Below are 22,624 nucleotides of genomic sequence, written 5' to 3'. Positions count from 1 at the left end.
TTAATATGACTTGTGTTAGCGTGATCGAGCAATGGAATATTTTTTAGGTGTGTGTTTTGCAATCCTGAAAGAAGGCTGACAAATGAGGAATGTAGTTACTAAATATCGCACATCTCAGGAAGAAATCCTTGGAAAGGACAAAGGCCGGGACAGCTGTGAGACTTCATGGCAATGAGTTACCTTTAAAAGTCCTCAAGTGTGTATTGATGCAGGAATTGCAGTATCCCAGGCTCTTCCTGATCTTCAAGGATCTGTATAGAAAGGTGTTGTCAGATATGAAGAGCACTTGGGGGAACCGGAATAGTTTGTTTTTTCCATGTGGAGCAACTTGACTCTGTCAAACTGAAATGCCTCTCTATAACTTCAGTATGCTGGAGTAATGCATTCTGTGTTCCCTGCTTTTGTAATTTAACCATGGCATATCCTGGAGTTGGACCTATCTTGCCAGTTCCATGCTATGGATCAGTCACTTTTTTTGTGTGTTTATGCAATTTTTCATGGAATACTTGCAGAGATTTTAGTATTGGGAATGAATTGGAAATGAAGCTGGAAAATTTATGGTTAATCTCCCCCGTCTATTAATTTTACCATTCCCTTTTGTCCTGCTGTAAGGCAGCACAGAACATATGTTGTAGATCACAGTAATCATTAATGGAAATAAGATTGTGAACATGCCTGTGTAGCCATGTAGAGAGATGGTTTTGGCTCCGTGAATTCACAGAACTTCTGAAGTCGTGGCCATACAGCTACTGAAGGAGGAGGAGCAGGTCCATGAATAGAGCAGTTCCTTCCGGGGACATTTGTCTGAAGCCGCTTTGTTTGGTGGAGCATCGCTTTAGGGGTAGATCAGCTGGTTGCTGGTATATGTGGGGAAGCAGTGTAATGGTGCACAGCAGGGATGTTGAGTGGTGGAAGCAAAAATTCAGTGTAACCTCGGCCACTGACCATCTCTGAACTCCCTCCCGTGAGTGAGGTAGATAGGAGAGTTCCTAGCAGTGCCAAGAGGCATTTTGCCATTCCCATCTGAAAGCTCACTCAGTTGCAAACTAGTTGAATATTGAGAAACTGCTGTTGGCACTGTTGTGGAAATTTCTGATGCTTTTAGGTAGGAGGCTGCTGTGAAATGCAACAGCAGCAGGGATATTTCATAAATGGAGTGCTCAATACATTTAAGTGGTAGTGGGAAGGCAAAAGTATCTATCCTCTTTCCCCTTCCCCCATTATCCTATACAAACAAATATTTTGATGGGAAAAAATATTTTATAGGATGTCACAAGCAGACAGTATGAAGTATGGATGAATGTACTGCAGCCCTCCAGCTGACACTGCCAAGGGGAGTGGGTCAGAGGAGAACAGATGTCACCAATTTAGTCACTGCGAGTAAACCCCAGCAAGGTGTCTTGATGCTGGAGTATGTCTGGAGGCATAATCCTGGGAGATGTTGAAGACTGTGTTCAGAAAATCTCTGGACAAAAAATAACCAAGAAAAAACACTGCTGCTGTTTACCAGGATGGCATCCCTCTCTGGGGATGCAGCAGTGGAAAGGGAACACCAACTGTGAACCACTGGGAAGGAAAGGCTGGACGTGGCTGTAGGCACACCAAAGTCTTTGCCTTTTGTTTTCTCATGATATGAAGGTCTGAGAAAGACATGGCTGCTGTAATGTCTGTGTTTCTCATTGTACTGAAAAGAGACATTCCTGATTTCAGCTACATAGTCTTGGAGGGTGCGTAGGTTATGAATACAAGACCTGCTTAGATGTGAAGCAGTGCAGGGAGGGACTGAAGTGCTGTGAGGCTGCCTGAAGAATAGGTAGGAATGTGTCTGTAAAACCAGAAAAACCAACAAACATTCTCTATAAAATTATTCCTTTTCGTTTAGAGTGACATACAACATGAAAAAGTCAGCTCAATAAAGTATGAGGACATCACTTTGGGGAGGTCAGCTTAAGTGCCCTATCTGTTTGAATGTCTTTTTTTAGACAAACCCTGTGTTCTGGTGATTGCCCTTCCTCATAGATGTATGGCTCCACTAGAGCCATACTCATTTGGCTGAGTTTTCCCATGACTGCTCAATAATAGTACAGAGGGAAACCCACAGAGAATTAATCCAGTCATGGTTGTGCTAATTTCCAAAGAAGCAACTGAAAATAAGGGGAGTTTGTAATAAATGCAATATAAAACCTGTTTACATGACTGATTCTCCTCCTCACCCCCACCAGTCTGACCTTACCTCATTCCAGATTTCCCAGTTCTAGCTGAAAGCATTTTTGTGAAGAATGCTACCAGGAAAATTCCCTTTTTTATCTTGGCTATGAAAGACTTGTATGAAAGACCTTTCAATGGAAAGAGGGAATCTGTCTAAATGTGTGGCTATTGAAAGAGGATTGGTTTATGGTCGCATAGTTCGATATTCTTAGGAGGACTATACATTTAATCTTTGATCTAGAAATGATTTTAAGAATCTGCTCATAAGCTAAAATAATTTCTATCTAAATGTGCCATCTTCAGCTTCAGATGCAACCAGAAGGATTGTATTTTTTCTGAGTTAATTTTCTCAAATATGATTTCACTGGATAATTTCAGGGGGGCTGTTCTATCTTCATTTAACTGGTATGTTATTTTCAGATAAAACACTTTGTACAGGCTCCATGTAAATTATTTTTTTGTTCTGTATTCAAGGAGGAAGTAGGCTGTCCTCTTTGAGATTGTGGTGATAACACCAACAAACTAGGGAATCCAACAAACTAGAGTTCCCAACAAACTAAATTTCTATACAAGATGCATGCAATTAGGTATTATACCTGACATATTCCTATCTGATTTCCAAGAAGAATAATTTTAAGGAAGGTAAGGCAAATCTTCATGCATGAAAAGAGTGTCACTGAAGATTTATTTCCCAGATTTTAGGAAGTGAATATGATTTGAAGCAGTTCATTGACTTAATGGATTGAGATGCATCAGAGGCTTGAAAGAATCTCAGTATAGTAAAAGGTCAACACCGTGTTGTCTTTATGGGCAGTTGTAGCTCTTAGGTAAATAAAGCTTTTATGCATGTACTTTGATAGCAGTGAAACCAAGTGTTTATAAATATGAATTGTAGTGCTTTGCCAAAGCAAAGCATAGTTTTGGCGTAGAAGTTGTTTGGGCACTTTTTTTTTAAGCTGTTGTGGAGCTTGAAATGATGAGCTCAACTGGTCAAGTAGGCTTCCAAATTAAAATTGTAAAAATTGCAAATGGGAGTTGAAAAAATAATGACAATATGTCCCCCACTCCTGCTTTTCAAAAACAGAGGGCAGCTGCTGGTTTTGTGTGTAGAAGCCCTTCTCACCTTAATATTTTCATAGTCTATATAACAAACGTCCCCCACCATCTTTCCACAGTGCCTCAGCCACTGCTTGCAGAGACTTCTGTTGCCCCAGTTGTAGTTTGGTTTTGGTAGGGATGTAGGATAATTTCAAATTCTTTCAGACTATTGACTTTCCTAAATACTGTATTTTCTTCAGAAGTATAAGTACAAATACATGCTGTTCTTAATTATACTGAATACTGTTGAAGCAGTGCATTGTGTATTTAATGATGAGAAAAACCTAACTCAATCTATATATTATTTTTGTAAAATATGCAATTAACTAAATTCATCCCTTTATGCAATAAACATACACTTTGGATAATCTATTCAATGAGAATAATGCAGACATTACACCCAGTCTGATATGTAGAAGATGATCCATGGGGGGAGAAGATATATGTGCATAAGTCAATTATTTGAGAATAGAGTCCTTAATTTCTTCAGGGTCTATAAAAAGAATTTTGGCATCTGCCCATATTTATTTTAGAGATATAGGGGTAAATCTTCAGCACAGAGCATGGGGAGTTAACCATGGAACATTCATTAATGTTAATGGGATTTCTATGGCTAATTCCCCACACTGAAAATTTAGCCCAAAGAGATTTGAAAAGTGATGTTGAGAAGCAAGTTGGTCGGTTAGCCTCATTACTTTCATGTTATTAACTGCTCTATCTGCCACTGGCTTTGTATGAACACTGAGATATTATACTTAACAGTTAATAATAAAGGACTGTATGCTAAGTACACATTCTAATGTGGAGGTAAAATGATGCAGTTATATGAGCAAATTTTGGAAATTTTCAGAAAAAAAAAAAAATCTGCAAAGGCGTAGAATAGAAGGGGGAAAAGAAGCTATTAAGGCATATATTTTGACAGCAGAAATGGTTTACATTTCCAGCACAGCTTAGGCACCAAAAGGAATTTATTTTTCCTAATGTATTTTACTATTGGGATGTAACTTCAGAACTGGCCAACCTAAGCGGGGGATTGGACCCAATGACTTCCACGTTCCTTCCAGCCTAAATTATTGTAAGATTTGGACTTAGTATAGCATTTTTCTTAAAGCCTTTTTCAACTAGTTTTCTTTTGTAAAAGTTATTTGAGATAAGAGAGGAAATTCAGTTTCTGTTTATCTTGACATTTTGAAGAATGGTTGGAACCTGGGAAAACATAAAAAGCTATTTCATCTGCTAAATTGAGAATATTGTTTTAAAAGGAAATACAGGCTCTAATTAAAAAAAGTTTATCAGATTCATGGTGTTCCTTTTCTGTGTTGGGGATATACAACAGAGGATGTATGTGAAATATGAATATGAGTGTGTGCATATGTATATTCATCTTCCTTTTTTTTTTTTTTTTTTTTGTATCTTAGCAGTTTCCCTTGCTTTTTAAGGGAGCTATTAAATTGCCTTTCCAGTTGTTATTCAGAGCAGTCAGGAGCCAGCCATTAGAGGGTGCTTCTGCACCAAGGAGCTCTCTTTCCTTGAAACCCAATTTACTTAACGCTAAGTATTTCTAGATTTAACGAGGAATCATATTATGTTTCCTAGAATTACCCAACTTCCCCTTTAATTTGCATTTCTTTGTGAACTACTATTCTTGGAATTCAGAGGGTTAAGATGCAGAAAACTAAAGGGGATTGAGAGAAGGTAGAATGATTCAAAGCAGCAAAGTTATTACATTTCATAATTGTTACTGTAATACTAAAAGAAAATATACATGGACCCCATGCCAGTGAAAAATTGGCTGGTCTCTTACCTAGTTAATGACAGAGATGAGCATCTGTACTTTATAGCACTTGCTACAATATTCCTGTCTTGTTTAGAAATAGATTCATTCATTATAACTGCAGTTCATGTATTTGCAGCAAGGATAGTAAAATAGATGCAGTTTGCAAATTTCTGCCATGGCTAGTAAAGATTTAAAAATAAAACTCTAGGTACAATAAAGTTAGGGTTTTTTTTCTCTAAAATCATGATTCTTCATTCAGTAGAAAACTTAACAGTGCTATGTCTTTGCTGTAAGGATGTGCAGGCAGCAGAGTAGGGAACAGGTTTTATAGACCCTTGTCCTAGGAATAAAAATTTAAAGCTGGCACTTCTGACCCAGGACACTGGTGCAAGGTGAGTGAAGGAGAATGGAAATAGAAAGGTTTCTAAGAGAAAATTCTGCTGTTATGGAATCAGTTCCTAAGACTGATTGAATAAAAGCCATTAAATTTCACAAATGGAACATAGTACAAAGCACTACATCAGTTCTGTGCCCAGGAATGATCGTGAGCACTCAGTAAAGAAATCTGCCACCTGCAAGTCTTTGTTAAATTCAGCCCATAGGGATGGTGATTCTGAAAATACTCCACCCAGAGAATGTGATACATCTTGGCACTAATTTTCAGATTCGAGTTAAGGATTTCTGATATCCAACTGCTTTTGAAAGCTGCCCAGACTTCCAAAGACCTTCTCTGGTAAAGTGTTGGATGACAGCTGGAGGAACTGGCACAGAACTCAGAAAGGAAAGGGATCAAAGTCTTCTTCAGGAACTTCTTAAGAAGCTATATGGCCTCCTAAGCCTTAAAAAGTGTAACAAAATGTCCCTTCAGGCCTTAGTGTCCACATCTTTATTGCACCAGTATATGCTGATAATGCTTCATATTTATATGAAGGGCTGCTGGTACTGTGTCTCCAGTTACACATACACAGCACTTGGATATCTTTTCTGAGATTGTGAGGACCTTTCTTCTCAAAGGACAGTTCTTAGGTTGCAAGAACACGTGGAATTAAAATCAGTGAATCTTCCTAATGTCATATTCACTATTCAACTTGGGAATTGAGTATTTGCATCTATATTTAAGTAGTATAAATTTTAGCATTAGTGGGTGTGCTTTGTGAAACTGACATCCATTGGTATAACTAATTTAATTCTAATTCTTCAAAGATTTTATACGACACTCATTTATTTATGTTTCTTTTAGCTGTTAAAAGGTGTACATTTTCTCTTTAGTGCCTGTACTGTTTGGTTCAGATTCAAGTAATTTGTTTTCTAATTCGAGAGTAGAATCTAAGCAAAAGTAAAACATCTTTCTTTAGTGTGGACTGAATAATTGGATATTGTGAATGATTGGATATTGGATATCCTGCTCTTTCTCTATAAAATTTGGACCTTCTGAATGAATACACAGGTAACTGGAAGCATCACATGCTATGAAGGTATTGGGCACTGAAAGTTATGTCATGTGTCATTTTGAAAGTAGTTGTTCATAGATTTTCAATGAGATTTTTAGATCAGACCTATGAAAACAATAGAACAAGGTACTAAGGAGATCTGTAATGCAACAGTTTATAATGTTTGCCCAGCAAACTTTAGCCCTAATCTGATAAGTGTGTTTGGCATTAGTCTTGTGCCAATCATAATAGTATTGTAATTTGGAGCAAAATATTGGTGTGCACACTCTGCTCCCTCGGAGCTTGGACCAATTGACCCAATAGTAGTTTTTCCTCTGAGCTGAATGATAACAGGATCCAATTTTAAGTTATAAACTCCTAGAAACTTAGCTAAATGGATTTTTCTGCTGGTAGCATATTTGAGTAGTTGTTGTAAATCATCGGTTGAGTTCATAACTGGTGTTATAAAGGTAGAATGTAGTGAGCTCATTACACCTTCTGTTATTATACTTTATAATTTTAACAAGATTGATTCTTTCAGTGAGTATTTCTTGTATTAGCAAGAGCTACTTTGTATTATTATTTTTTCAATAAGTACCATAAATCCATCACTTAATAATGGAAGTAGAGCTAATAAGCATTGGCATGAAAAGAAAGGGTAGATGAACAAATATACTGGACATGCTAACTGGTGGCTAAAGATAGTAAGGATACACATATTTTGATTGAGTGAATCTTGGCTCTTTCAAATCTGTCTCCTAGAAAAACACCTTCAATATTGAGCTGGACAAGTAAGACAGTAATCCTGAAGCTAGAGAACATATCACCAGTATTATCTAAAAAAAAAAAAAAAAAAAAAAGCCACTTCTATGGAGAAACAATTCATATTTCTCTCTGTAGTTTGACGACCTGTTGGGAAGATACTGCAAGCTAACTAGTTGTTTCTGATTATTAAGAGTTGTCTAAAAGTCCATTTGCATTTCAGTTTTTATTTAATACATATGAATTCCACCACTGCATTATTTTACAGAAGCTAAGAAGGACTACTCATTCATGCCAGCCAGAATTTAGAGCACTTGTGTACGTGAAACTGGGGTTGGTGGATGCAATTACTTCTTCATCAGTATCAATATCTAGTATATCAAATAAAGATAAAGATATAAACACTTGCTCAGGCAGATGAAGCTAATAATAAAGTGGCACCTAGCAGTGTTTATCCAGTGGGGATAGTATTGTTAGCAAGAGAAAAGTTTTCTTTAAGAAGTTTTGGATGCTATCCATTATCCATTATGTGATGTCTTGAAGACCCTAAAACTCAATTTCTCTTTACTGTGGATGCTCAAATGTGTAGGGGTAGTGCTGGAAGTTAGTAAATCTGTTGTTGCTCTGTTGTAGGACAGGTTTGAGACCAAAACTGTTTTAAATACTGGTCAAAGACAATTGCAGGCATCTTACCAACAGCTGGTCTTACTCTGCTCACATAAGAAGTAGAATGAAGCTGATCTGAGCTTTTGACCATTTTGGACCTATTTTGTTTGCATTTTTAATAAGGCAGATTTCTGAAACTAGCTGTACTTTCAGAACAAGTATTTCACTCTCATGGTTTTCTTAAGAATAGTGGAGCAGTTTGTAGTTCAATATAAAAGTTTATATATATTTTGATTTATATATGACCCCACTGCTCAACAGTTTCAAATGTAATTATGAAAATGTTTAAACAAATGCATTTTTTTCCTTCAAAGTTATTTTCCCTAACGCGTATCTGCATAATTAGAACGCAACATAAACTATACTTTAACATTACAATCAGGAATTAATTATTGTAACATGAAATTTTCATTTTTTTTTTGTCTTTCCTAACTGCAAAGGTGAGTATGGCTTAAAACTGAAAAAATATTAGTCCTTTTCATAGAAACTTGTTTGAAGATCATAAAGGAGTACAAAAGAAGAAAAGCTTTTTGTTTGTGTTTGCAATCAAATCTTTCTTAAAAGGAAGTCTGACACACAGCCATTGTAGTTTTTTAATATTACATTGAAAAAAAAACAAGATACAAGTCTCACTGGATTAACTAGAATTCAAGTATAGCAGAAAAAAATTAAAAATAAATGCTCTCAAACAGGAATCTCAATGAGCCTTGCAAAAGGCTATTCAAAGGTGATTTTCAAATATTAGGGAAGCTTGATTTATTGCTTGCCTCATTTATTGCCTGCATCTAAACAAATTAGGTCAACATAAAATAGCTACTGAAAATTTTTTAAATAACAAAACATTCTAGAAAATAATGCAAAAAAATACATTTAATGATATTGTAGATCTAAAAATAATCTGTTTGTTTTAATAAATTTATTCAACTCATACCATATACTCAGAAATACATTTCTGTTTTTAAAAGCAGCTTGCAAATTTGCAAGATTTGTAAAATAAATCAATGTGTTTACCAACGTTCTTTTGAAAATTCTTTAAACACACACTCAGTGAACATGAAGTGTATAAAATGTTAAAGGCAAGAGCTGTACACTTCAGTGAGAAATTTGTTGGTGCAGCACATAAACAAATGGAAAACTAAATAGATGTTCATGCTGTATTTTTAGTGCTGCTCTTTAATCTAAGTGGCATGCATACAGATCTGGTTAGTTGTGTGATAGATCAATCTGAAGCACTGCATAAAAATATTTGTTTAGGTGCAAGTATAGTTAAAATTCAGATTGAATTGTGGTTAACTCATTGTTTTGGACTTAACTGTTGTTCTGGTCACTGTTTATTTAATAGTAGCAGCCCATGCTGCAAGGCAGCTGATGAACTAAGATGCCTATGCATAGAGGCACAAATAGAAAGAAACAATTCAGATCTGCTGTCAGTAGTACTGCTGTAAACCCACTCATTTACATCATGAATTTCCAATGTGAACTGGTGCTCTGAGTTTAAAGACCTGCCAATATAAACCTCCTTCCTTGCAAACAGGAGTTGCAACAGCAGAACAAGGACTTTTCCTATGCTTGGATTATTTGCAGGTCCTTCCACCTCCTTTCTGCTTAGCTTAAAAAAAGAGAGATTTTGTTTCCTTCTCCTTTGGCTGACAGTAAGAAATATCTGTTACGACCTTAATTTTATGACCTACTGACCTTTAGTATTGAAAAATTGGTTTATTTACAACAGAAATCACTATCTAAAAGAATGTTGCAGAACAGCTTGACATTTAGTACTTCTGTAATTGCCTTATGTCATGTGTCAGTACTGGATATCTATAGTTTGGATCACTTATCTACTATCTGGTTTATATAAAGGCCTTCAGGGTCTTTATCAAAATGTGTATATGAACTTTTCACTCTGTGAAGTAAAAACCCAGGTCAATTATATCTATTTTCTGTGACCTTCTTAACTTTTCACACCCACTCTGTCTGAGAGTTGTTATAGATTGTAATACTTGCCTGCAGTATCAATTGGAGAACGGTTCCTAGCCTCATCAATGTTGTCAGAGGTGTGGCTGCTACATAAACTTAAGTGTCTTCTTGACAAATGGCATTACCTCCCTCAAATTAATTCTGCTTAAACGTTGTTAATCTTATTATCAGTTCAGTTAATCAATAGCTGTCTTTCGAAACACCAATAACGTTTATTGGAAGTGCGTTTCTGAAGGTAAGAACAACGGGAGTGTGGCAGGAGAGCTCAGTTTCTGATCCTGTCATCACCTGCTTGGGTGACAACTCAGCAAAAACTGTGCCTTCGGTTTTGACACCTGAACCAGCAATTTGGTGGCAACAAGTTACCCCCAAATAGATTTTCTGTAGTATTTCTGCACATGTCCTTGAACTTCAGTACCCTCTATCTAGTAGACAGAGTTTTTAGTTCAGAGCTGAGAGGATGAACTGGACAGCTGTGTCATCCAACAATTCCCATTCTGAATAATGGCCCTTGTGGCTTTTTTGCCAATTAATTGTGCAAGTAATAATATTAATTGATATCAACTGGAGATAAAATGTTTGTTCTGTTTTATAGCATTCACAGTGTTCTTACTATGTGACAAATAATCTTAATGTTCTTAAGGAGTTATGTGTATATTTTATTATAAAATATGTAAATAGCTTAAAGTAAATACAATTGTCATTGCAAAAAAAGAGGATTATTTTCAGACTCACAAAACAATAAAACAAACCTCAAAAAAAAAAAATTCGATAGAACATGATACAACTTCACAGCATATGGGAATAAATTTACAATGTATAATTTTCATGCCAGAATTCTTGAGTTATCAGATAATGTATTTCCTTTCCATGATTATTCTGCAAGCCATACTTAGGCCTTTCTTACAATAGAAGCTTCACTGTGTGTTTCGATACAGCTCTTGTGTCTTGTTCACCCATCTGCAAAATAGTTTTCCTATTTAGACTGGGAAAGTTGGAATAATTAAAAGAATTTTCTTCATTCATGTGTTTGGCAAAAATATTCTGAGTCATCAAATTCTGAAGAAAGTAGCAACAGTAAATATTTGCCTAAAGGTTCAGATTTATGATAATGGATTAACTTTCTATTTGTGTTAGTTGGAAATACACCAATATTATAGTATGAATTATTATGCACTGAATAGATTTATAGAAGCATACCTGTATTTCTATTTCCTAAAGTCAGAGGTCGGTCTTAGCGACAGGGGATCTGATTTTCATTTATACTACAAAATCTACACTTCTTTTCTCAGTGGAAAAGGGATTTAAAGGAGAAGTAAATGAATATAAGAATAAAGCCCACTATGCTACTAAAGATAGCCAAGATCTCAGGTGGGGAGTTTCAGTCCCAGTAGTTGTGAGGAGGGGCTGGCCTAGGCTCAGAAAGAAATAGCTGCAGGCGAGAAGGAGTCTGAGTTCGACGAACATCTAAGAAAAGGGAGGAAAAAGAAGATGAGCCCAAGCCTGCCTATAAAGGGGAAGGTGCCAAACTGCAGTGGTGATCTGGAAGCAGAGGTATCGGGAAGCCAGCACGGTGGAAAGAATGGGGACTACCAAAACCAGCTTTGCTGTTACCATTACAGAAGAATTAATAACCTATTTGATTCAAATTTGATCAGGTCAGTCTTTTGCTTTATGTAACCATGGCATTTTTGATCTGATCTTGAATGACAGAATAGAATTCACCGTTGTGCTTAACCACAGCCTCACTGTAAATGAGACCCTGAACTGGGTGCTGTTTGTAAAGCATGGAAGAGCTTCTACTGATCTCAGACTTTGCCACTGCGAAGCGAAAGATGAAGATTGGAACCTCTACTTATCAAAAAGTGAGGTTAAGCTTTATTTTAATACAAGCAATCTGGATTCTGCACCTGGTACAGGGCAACCCTGGATGTACATACAAACTGGGGAACTGCTGGAGAACAGCATTGCAAAAAGGGACCAGGAGGTCCTGGTCGATGGCAAGTTGAATATGAGTCAGCAGTACCCTGGCAGCTGAGAGGGCCAACTGTGTCCTGGAGGGCATCAGGCAAAGCGTTGCCAGCCGCTCAAGGGAGGTGATTGTCCCACTCTGCTCTGCACTGGGGCAGCCTCACCTGTCCAAAAGAGGGCCACAGGGATGGTGAAGTGCCTAGAGAGGAAGCCTTATGAGGAGCATCTGAGGTCACTTGGTCTGTTCAGCCTGGAGAAGAGGAGACTGAGGGGAGACCTCACTGCAGTTACAACTTCCTCGTGAGGGGAAGAGGAGGGGCAGGCTCTGATCTCTTCTCTGTGGTGACCGGTGACAGTATCCAAGGGAACAGCCTGAAGTTGTGTCAGGGAAAGTTTAGGTTGGATATTAGGAAAAGGTTTTTCAACCAGAGAATGGTTGGGCACTGGAACAGACTCCCCAGAGCAGTGGTGGCATCACCAAGCCTGTCTGAGTTCAAGGAGTGTTTAGACTCTCAGGCAAATGATGTGATTCTTGGGAGTGGCCCTGTGCAGGGCCGGAACTTGGACTGCAGTGATCCTTGTGGGTCCCTTTCAACTCAGGATATCCTATGACTGTGTGATTTTATGGAATAGGAGAACACAAAAGGATCCTCTGTGACAATTCTTATAAAATAATTCCAAGTATTGTATTAATTGCCAAGAGTGAGTAGAGAAAATTGATTCTGCAGCATTTTCTTTTATTTGGGCCTTTTGTCCTATAACATCTGCCAAAATCCACATCTGAAGCACCTTTACTAGTATATGTACACTTGCCATTGCAGAAGCTTTGTAACTTTGTCATGGCATAGAGGGACCTGATTTCTGACTGGCTTTGCCTTTCACCTTGTTTCCACTCCTTATGAATGTATCGCAAACTACAGCAATATTTTGGAGGAGATTCCCTTTATTTATTGCTCTTTCACTGGGAACATTGTGTTTCTGGGAGCTTGGCCCACCTTCAATGGAATAGGTCATCAAATGCTGCCCTGTAGCCTGCAGTTTACTCTTAGAGGGGCATTTCAGATGGTATTGTCGCACCAAGCCATGCTTCTGGCACATGAACTACAGAATTCAGGTGGTCTGTTGTAGTCAACATCTCCTTTTCTCTAGTTCTAGACTGCTCCTAGTATGTTTTCAGAGGTCATCTTCTTGGGATGCACTCACCTCAGGAGCTGAGCATTGGCCTTTCACAAGCACCCCACTCTCCCAGGTAACCATGGAAAGAGAAGAAATGCAGTATCACTGCCCCAAATCAGTGCATAGTTTATAATTATTTATCTCGACAGCATCTGTATTGGAGGTGTCAGAGAGGACCCTTGGTATCAATTTCGGCATTTGTTGAGATTTCGAAGGAGCCAGGCAGTTATTTTCTGGATGATTTACTAAACTGAGGATTTTTTTCTTAAACAAAACAATCAACACAGACACTGGCACAGGCTGACCATTGCAAAACATCTCCATTTGTCAGTAAGCTTTTGCAACCACTAAAATATCCCTGTTGTTTGTGGTGATATTGTGAAAGCAGACAGTCAGTATTGTGTGAGCCAGAAAAAATACAGCTTTTGAATTCAATTGCAGTTTTACCTTAACAGTAGAGTTATTTCATCCCATTTTTCGTCCAATTCCAATCAGTTTTAAAGAGGGAGGGATTGGGTACCTAATGTTCAGTGGGAGGAACTTTTATGTTTTCTTACCTACCTCTTGGCAATAGCAGGGCCCAGCTCATGGAGTTGAAGGAACATTGTAAATTCTGAGAGGCACTTTTCAAATACAGAAAGGTCACTTTGTAGTCATCGTCCTCATGCCCATTGTGCTGGAATATAATGATGTGGGAAATGGTGAGATGTAGTTGCATAACTCTGAAAGTTAGCGTGTATCCCTTCAAAAGGAACAAGAAAGAATAATTCCTCTGAACAAAATATTCAGATTTTACAATGCCATATTTTGTTACAGAAGCAAATTTTCTTTCTTTTTTTTTTTTCCCCCCCCTGTAGAATATAACTAATCAGAAGGTATTTGAGATTAGAATTTGTTAGACTGGAGCAGTATTTTTGGGCAGATGTCCATTCTCACTGGCACAACAGTAACAAGCATTCCAATCATTAGCTGGTTAGTGAGTGCTCAGAGTCCAAGGAAAGAGAGCAGAAAAAAGCTAAACTTGAGATTATGACAATTGACAAAATCTCTTCTCCCTTTTTAGGTACATTGAGAATTTGGCTTTGTCAGTGTGGAACTGAAGGGCTGTTCTTTAGAAGTCTTTGGGGTTTTGACATTTTCTTACAGACTTTCTTTTTTTTTTTCCCGTTTTTGAGGACAAATTTTTGAAAAGTACACATTGTGGACACTGAGTGACCCTACACTCGAGCAGGGGGATGCCTTAAGGAGGCTGTGGCCCAATAGAAAGTCCATGCTGGAACAGGCTCCTCTCTGGAGAGAGCAGCCCATGCTAAAGCAGGTTTGCTGGCAGGACCTGTGACCCCACACTAGAGCAACCTATTCCTTTTGGGGGAACAGGAATATTCCCATGAGGGGCCCAGGCTGTAGCAGTCTGTTCCTGAAGGACTTCACCCTGTGCAAGGGACTCACACTGGAGCAAGGGAGGAGTGTGAGGAGTCCTCCCCTCAAGGAGGAAGGGGTGGCAGAGGCAAGGTGTGATGAATTGACTGCAGCCCCCATTAACTGGGGGGAACAGGTGCAGAAATCAAGAGTAAAGTTGAGCCCAGGAAGAAGAGAGAGGTGGGTAGAAGGTGTTCTTAAGATATGATTTTATTTCTCGTTATCTTGCTCTGTTTTGTTCGGTAATAAATTAAACTGATTTCTTCAAGTCAAGTCTGTTTTGCCCATGTCAGTCAGTGACCTCTGCCCATCCTTTTCTTGACCCACAGGCCTTTCATTATATTTTCTCTTCCCTGTTCCCCTCAGCAGGGGAGTGAGAGTGGCTGTGGTGGGCACCTGGAGTCCAGTCAGGGTCACCTCACCACACCTTGCTTCTGGGCAATGTAACTTCTCTCCAGCTGAACAGATCATCTGCCACTCAAAGATGTGTGAGGGTTTTTGTAAGTCAAGCTATGATAGGATTTTGAGAAGATCACTCAATGTGATGACTTCCTATTAGTGAGAGATTCTAATCTAGGATCTGTGGGCCCTGGGGAATGCAAGTTTTGTTTCACTTGCTGAAGTAAGTAAGGAAAAAAATGAGAAAATACATAAAATTATAATGTACAATCTTCTTTTGCTTTAGTCCACATGGAAAAAGATGGGCTGCTGTCATCCATATTTATACCAAAAATGGTTCCCATGTTCAACAGACTGCCACGCTACTAATCTCCTGGCATTTTTTTTCCAAACCTCATTCTCACCCAAGATGAAGGTATATTTACTAGATCTGTGTTGTGAGCTTTTTTTTTTTTTTGATAGAACTATGGGATTTAGTAAGTCAGCAAGACTTTTTGTACGTTTGGGGATCAGTGGAAAGAAAATGCTATTTCTGCTTGGTGCTATTTCAGTGGATTAGGCGGTACTTCAAAACATACACATTAGCTTGAGTGATAATACCTCAAGGTCTCCCAGCTCTGCTGGGACCATGATAGCTTCCTTGATGCCACCTGAAGTTCTTGCACATATTTTTCATCGTGGCACTCTTGATGCAAAGGTCTGGTACTCTGTGTGATAGAAATTCTGCAATCATCTTGTAAGTGATTCACTATCTAAATGGCACTCAAGGAAAGCAAATTAAGAGTCTACTTCAAAAAAGAAAAAAGTTCAAGTATAGTGCCACGTTAACAGTGGTCCTAAAGTTGTGTAAACACCACTGCTGAGTCCAGCTTTCAGTGGGTCCTTGGGTTTGGAGAAAGTAGTGAGAGTCGTTGGTCTGGTGGCCCACTCAGGGAAGTCTGCTGGGTACAGCATCTTGGAATACTCCCAATTCTCCTTAGAAACACAAACATCCTCTACTGGGAATATTCAGATGGATTGTTTAAAAAAACACAGCAAACATTTAATAAGTAGCCAGTGTACATAATATTTCAACTCATATTCTATATGCTTCACATCTGTTGTTTTGTCAGTTCTAATTGATTTATTCTAAGTGCCTTTTTTTTTTTATTTAGAAGACATCATTTGTTGGTTTTGGCACTATAACTAATATCTGCAGATGTTGTGCTCAAAGCTGTTTCTTGACTATATTGACACTTCCCAATATACAGGGTTTAAAAAATTTGGCCTGAAAGTCAAATTTTCCTATCTAAACCGGATATTTAAAGAGTGGTTTCACTTTTGCATATGTCAAGGTAATAACCATACAGTAAAAATAGATTATAATGTGTATATGAGAAGCACCAAGCACAAAATTATTTACTTTAGTAAGAGCAGCTCATTTAAAGAAATGTTGATTTGGGTCTCTGTATGATGTGTATATAGACATATTCTGTTTCTTATCCTATTCTTTTCCATGCATTATTCATCTTACTGTGATCAAAAGCTACACCTTACATACAACAAAATATCATCAGGGCTATGTTCTTCTAACACTTACTTTCCAAAATACCTGCAGTTTCACTGCTGGTAGAGGGTAATAAATTGGCTCATGATGTTTCTTTCCTTCTTTTCCCAGCTCTAAGGCTCCATATGTCACCAGATGTCCTTCTTCCTGACTGAGATGTTTCTGTGGTCTTTGAAGACCAACTTACGTATTAGAGGTGAGCTCTTCCCTGTTACTAAAACAAAACATCAAAGCTTGTTGATGAATATTAAACTAATGTAAAATTCTGACTACCCAAATGAAATGGTTTTTTTATACTTAGGAGAAATAAAATTAGGCAGCAATATGATGTTTGAACTTGGTCACCTTCTTTGCTTATCTTGCTGTAGAACTGGAGCATCCTTTCAAGTAAAAAATGTTAAGATTATATTTACTTGAATGTATTTCTCTTCTCAGGAAGCTATAGTCTGCTTGATTGTAAGCTTCAGTTTAATGACTATTTTGGGTGAATGATCTATAGTCAAGTGATCTGCAGAGGCACTGTGATTTGTACTCAATGGGAAAATAAGAAAATACTGCATGTTCTGGGTATTTTGCAGAATTACTTGAAATTTTGTACTTGCAAGGACATATTTATCTTATTAATTGATTGTTCCAGGAGACACATGACTAATTACCAGCCATGTAGAAATTACCTTTGTTCATTTTGCGTTGCTATTGCTAAAATATAATACTGAAAAAACCCCACTGGTTTATAAGTGGACCAAATCAAAATATGTCATGCCAATTGTGGTGTACAATACTTTTGCTGAAATATTATTTTGAATAATCAATGGATATTCAGTTGAATGCTATTATTCAAGTATTGTCTCAATATGCCTTTGACATCCCATCTTTGTGTGAGAGCTGTTCTGTAACAACAAATAACATCAAGAAGTCAAAAGCTGTATTTCATAGAAGTCTGTTGGTTTAAGGAAATCACAGTTGTGATTTATTGTAGTTAAAGGAGTGTGTTACTGTGCCTATTTTCCACTTTTGACCTTCTTGCTTCCATTTATTCGTTGCCTAGAGACCTTGTTCAAAAATTCTGAGGCAGAAGGGAGGACTGCTGTCCTGCTTTAAAACCTGCCTGCCGTTTCAGTGCCTTCCTACCTTCTTCCTCCATGTACGGAATTTCTCCCCATGGTATATCCCTGTTGGAGTTTAGAAGGAGATGGATGCAGTGACAAGCTAATTATTTTAAACAGATGCAATGTAACACTGTTCTTGGGTCTACTCAGTGGAACTTGCTGTGGCACACCCAACTATTTACCTGTCAGCCACATCAGGAAGTGACTGGTGTGCTTGCAGTCCCAGTGTAGCTGAAACGTCCAAATTTCTTTGCCATGGGAACCAGGTAGACGATACTACCTATAGATTAAGAATATTGGATCCTTTGAAAGAGCAGCTTTATGAGTTCATCAGTCTTAAAAAGTACCTGTTGTCTCTAGCTCAGCTGTGTCAGTCATCAGAAAACATTGGAAACAAGTTATTCTAAGGAACACTTTTCACTGTGATCCTTACTTTTCCTTGTGAAAGAACACAAAATATGCTGATTAGGAAGGTGGTAAGAATACTTTTGCATGTTGGCAGCTGGAAGAGAATCAAAGTGTGTGTGAGGCAAATGACAGCTCCAAATAAATTTGTCATATCCTTTTTCATGCCTTGCCTGCTGGTTCTTGGAAGTCCTAATGGTATTCAGGCTATATGCTGGGGTTTTTTTCACTGTTGCTTGTATTTTAACACTTAACACTGTTTCAGCTGGCAAAAACTGAGATGCTGAACTTTGCTTGCTAAGTTGTGTTCTGTTTCTAGTGTCACATCCGTAATGAAATGTATTAACGTTTATTTGTATAGATGAAGACATTGGGATCCACCAGTACTCTGACAAGAAAGAAACAGGTAAAATATAAATAGCCATAACTGAAACTAAATAAAACCTCAGAATGTTCAATGTTTGACACCAAAAATGCATCTTTGAATTTCTTGTTAATACATGTCTCTTTATTTCTATGGAGTAAGGAAGCACAGAAAGAGGTTCTGTCTCCCAATTTACGTCAGAGTATTTGAAAACTTTTTAAACCAGAGAAGAAAAAAAAATTGGAAACATATTCGCTTTATGCCATTAGAAACCTCAGTGGGAATTTATACTCTGAATTCTTATGTTTTTTAAGATACTCTATGTTCTGTTCAGCCCAGCACATGCTGGGACCCCAGCAGAGGGCATCTCGAACGCGCCGCAGTGCCAGCCCGGCCTCGGCGCCCTGCCTGCTATCTGAAATGGCCATTTCAGAGAGAACGATCCATTTTCTTTATCTGATTAATCCTGTTAATCCTACAAGTTTCACCATGGGCCCAAAGGTCCGTTGGGCTGGAATTACCTCCTCTTTGGGCCCAGGCTGGCGCAGTCATCCCGTGGTCCACACTACGCTGTCTGCTGATAGACAGGCAGACTCAGCCCAGTCCTGGGCTCAGTTGCAGCTCCCTTCACTATCTGATGAGACTGGGGGGGCTCAGTAACACCAGCCCACCTGCTGGGCTGTGTAAGCTTTTCTTTCACTGCGAATTTAAGGTATCTGTCTTACAAGGTGAAAACATCGGGGCTGTCTTAACTTTTTTTGTAAATTTCTGTGTTTTATCAAACTGTGTGAGTCCTCAAATATTAGTATTTGCTGACAGCAGTTGTAAGGATTATCATTCATCTTTTCATCCTCTTTCCTTTAGCATCACAGATGAAGCACAGTTACTTAGAAGAGAAGCAAAAGCTAGCAGACTGTAAGGATATTTTCTGAGTTTCTTGTTACAGTAAGGCCAAATTGTTAATTTGGATTGATGATGTCCCTGGAAAAGCATTAAAATAACCTCAGACTGCTTCTAATGTAACTTTCTGCACATGTCATCTAAGGCAGATGGTCATAGAACAACACAGCACAAAACCATTCAAAATTTGTAATTATTCCTTCCTGGTATATTTGCAATCTGGTTTTTTTTCTGTCACTAAGAATGGTAGCATGTATTGCTTCTCAAATCCAGTGTTGAGAAGGACCACAAAAATAATCCAGATTTTTCCTTATGAAATTTTTACTTAGCAGATAAGCAATAAACATTTTCCCGATCAGCTCTTGAATTGCAATACCAACTGCCTTAAAACTGAAAATTATAACTAAAGTACTAAAGTACTTTCAGCCAAAATCAAATTCCAGATTAATAATCAGCTGCCTTCATAGAATGCTTTTAGCTTTGAAACATTTACACTGTTACCTGGTTCAAAGCAATTTCAGTTCATACTGCCACACAGCAGAACTGTGGCAGTTAAAGATTCTTTGTATTTAGTACAATTTTTCTTTAGCTCAAGTCTTACAGCTCCTGCATAGTTACTATTGCTCAGAACATTCGTTAATGTTCAAACATTATTACATGACAACTCTGGAAAACCTAATTGATTTTTTTTAGACAACGTCACCAAGGAATGTCTGTGCTGTTACCAGAATGAAAATTTTCACGGAACTGTGCATGCATTTGAAGGCAAAATGTGTTCTGGAAGGATTAGTTCTTTGCAGCACCATTAGGTGTGTTTGGAGCAGGTTGAAGCCCCGCTGGGATGGGTGTACGGGTTCATGCAGCCATGTGGTCGATCTACACCCACTGCAGAGGGTTTTGTGTCAGTGGGAGTCAGTACAGCTCTGTAAAGGTGGGGAGCTGAGGAGGAGTTGCACACAGGGAGGAGCATCATAGGTTTACATCCCTTGTGCTCAGTGTAGCGTTATCTTACAGGCACTGCATGTCTGAAAGGAGAAGCAGGCCCAGATAAAGCCCCCTACACGCAAGCCGTGGCTGTTACGTGTTATACATGTGACAGGCAACAGGAGCACAAGCTGCTGCACTTCACTGCTCTGAATACAGGGGTGCCCTTGGCTCAAAGCCTGCATGGCACATTTTGGAAACAGGAGCACTGGGGAACTTTATTCACAGCTGTTGATTTGTACAGATAGTTTGGTATCTGCACAGGCAATTTCTCATTTTGCATATGTGGATAAGTATTCCAGTATTTATGAAGGCAACCACTGAAAATGTGATCTTACATGCCTAATTAATATTATCATAACAGTTACACCAACACTGGCTTCAGTCCAATAAAACACAAAGAGAAGTTGTATGCTGGTGTCCTCTTTTGTTGATATATGAAATCCTTCATTTTTTCACTCTATAGCACTTCTATTGTAAGCTCCTTTTTGCAGGGAGGTTTAAGCATAACTGCTAAGTCATTCAGTCTGGAAGCTGGCATACAAACTGACAGCCTGGAGCTCAAAACTTTTCATCAGGTTTCCTTTAAATAGGAACAGATTTTAAACAACGTGTTCTAGTTTCTCATGGTTTTTATTGTACACTTATGAACAGAGAACTGCTCACTTTTAAATGAAGAAATTTCACAAGTTATTAGAGCCTGATTCTCAGCCATGAAACAAGCCAATTACTGGCAACTCCAGAGGAAGCTTTGCCTCCTGGTTACTAGAATTAATGTATTAGGCCAGAATTTTCAAAATAATGTGCTGTACATTGATAAATTTGTTAAAGAACTTCAGCAGTCATTCAGTTTCTTCTTTGCTTGACTTGGCAGTCTTCAGACCAAATTTTCAAAAGCAAATCCTATAAATAACTATACTCTATAAGTTATGGCATTCACAATTGCCTGTTTTTAATACTTCTATATATGCATATATTCAGGCATATATGTTTTGCAGACATGTTAGTGCCTGCTTCTTGAAACTAGGCAATGAAATGTTAGTTCAGAAGAATAGAATCTGTTTAGGATTTGATAACTTAAATCTGAGTTAACATACTGAACAGGAGATGCTTTTTCATTGCAAGCTGGGTAAGGTCCTGAGAGCTTTATACATAATTGCCATGGGGGAGTCATGGTCAGTGTGGATAGATCATGCCAACTGTTCCTATGACTGAGCCTTCCAAAAGGAGATCCTTTGACAACAGAAACCACAGCCAATTCCTTCCAATAGTGGGTAAGTTTTACGTTTAAAGTAACTCCTAGGAATCTTAGTTCTGTGTTTCCACAGAAAAAGAAGCTCAACTTGAAGAACTTTTTTAATTATATGTAAAAATGTTTGTATATGTTCCCCACGCATGCATACACACACACACACATATATATACAGTCACCTATATATACACATTTCTCTACCTTCTGCCTTTTTTTTTTTTTTTTTTTAACTTTTATTTGACAGCCCGAGATTATCCTTGGATCCTGAAAACCAAGAGACCAGACAGACTGCGAGATGCACTCAAGGAGGTGGAGGTACGTTTCAGAAGGTTTCAAGTACAGCGACATCTAATCCGGTTTTTAGACCTCTTTCAACAGCTTTAGTTTTCATAAAGATCCAGCTCTCCCAGTGATGATAAATGTGCTTTTGTCTGGTGGGCTGTTCTAAAACAGCTGCATCTTTGTGTCGAATGCCTCATCTGTAAACTTGAAAAATCAGAACTCTGTTAACAGATAGTGACAATGTGTGCTGCCAACTCCACTCTCTGTTTTCTGTTGCCCTCTAGGACTTAATGCAAAACACTCCATGTGTGCTGAGCAAATGGAAGAACAAACATACCTGTCAGGTATTGTGTTATGCAGTGTTCAGTCAGTGGTGCTAAACAGCCATTCAGTGATGGAAGCAGTTGTGTTAAAATGTTAACTAACACTGAAAATCATTGGGCTTTTTTTAATATGTGGGCTCTTATTACCTAGATTGGGTTTATTTAAATTTCTGCTTTGAAATACATGCCTGAAATAAAAATCTGGGGTTTATCAACACAAAAAAAATTACATTAAAGAGCCCTGATTGTGAGAGATGATGAGGATGATTATTGCTGCTGCTGTTGTTGTTATGGTTATTATTGCTGTTATTGTTTGGGGAAACTGAAAACATCCTTTACCTCAAAATAGCAGGCTGAGGGACCAGTTAAAATATATAGACAGGTCTGTGGAATATGACACATATAGTATGTGTTACATTTTTATGTCTTAATTATTTTCATGTCTGTCACTGTTACTTTATTCTTGTGTAATATGGGAGGGAAACTGTAACTCTAAACCAACTAGATCATTAATCAAGTTATGGAATAGGAGATATTGTGACATGTGGCACACATGCAGCTATGTTCTCTGGCTGTATG

General features: G+C 38.1%; 1 protein-coding gene across 5 annotated transcripts in view; it reads left to right on the top strand.

The window, feature by feature from the left end:
* Window positions 1-22,624, top strand: part of WDPCP (WD repeat containing planar cell polarity effector) — a 146,004-nt gene that overhangs the window by 26,086 nt on the left and 97,294 nt on the right. For 4 of the 5 annotated variants that reach the window (XM_050316654.1, XM_050316656.1, XM_050316651.1 and 1 more), the window contains exons 3-7: window positions 16,538-16,622; window positions 18,302-18,346; window positions 19,169-19,219; window positions 21,685-21,755; window positions 22,007-22,066. In XM_050316654.1, the coding sequence (XP_050172611.1) occupies window positions 16,562-16,622; window positions 18,302-18,346; window positions 19,169-19,219; window positions 21,685-21,755; window positions 22,007-22,066 (288 nt within the window). In that variant the 5' untranslated portion in view covers window positions 16,538-16,561. The remainder of the gene's footprint in view (window positions 1-16,537; window positions 16,623-18,301; window positions 18,347-19,168; window positions 19,220-21,684; window positions 21,756-22,006; window positions 22,067-22,624) is intronic. The other variant, XM_050316655.1, reaches the window with a different exon arrangement.

The sequence above is a fragment of the Myiozetetes cayanensis genome, unplaced genomic scaffold (assembly GCF_022539395.1).
Source record: "Myiozetetes cayanensis isolate MyiCay16 unplaced genomic scaffold, myiCay2020 scf2-11, whole genome shotgun sequence".
NCBI lineage: Eukaryota > Metazoa > Chordata > Aves > Passeriformes > Tyrannidae > Myiozetetes > Myiozetetes cayanensis.
The sequence above is the reverse complement of the archived record's forward strand: the minus strand, read 5'-3'. Positions and strand labels throughout refer to the sequence as shown.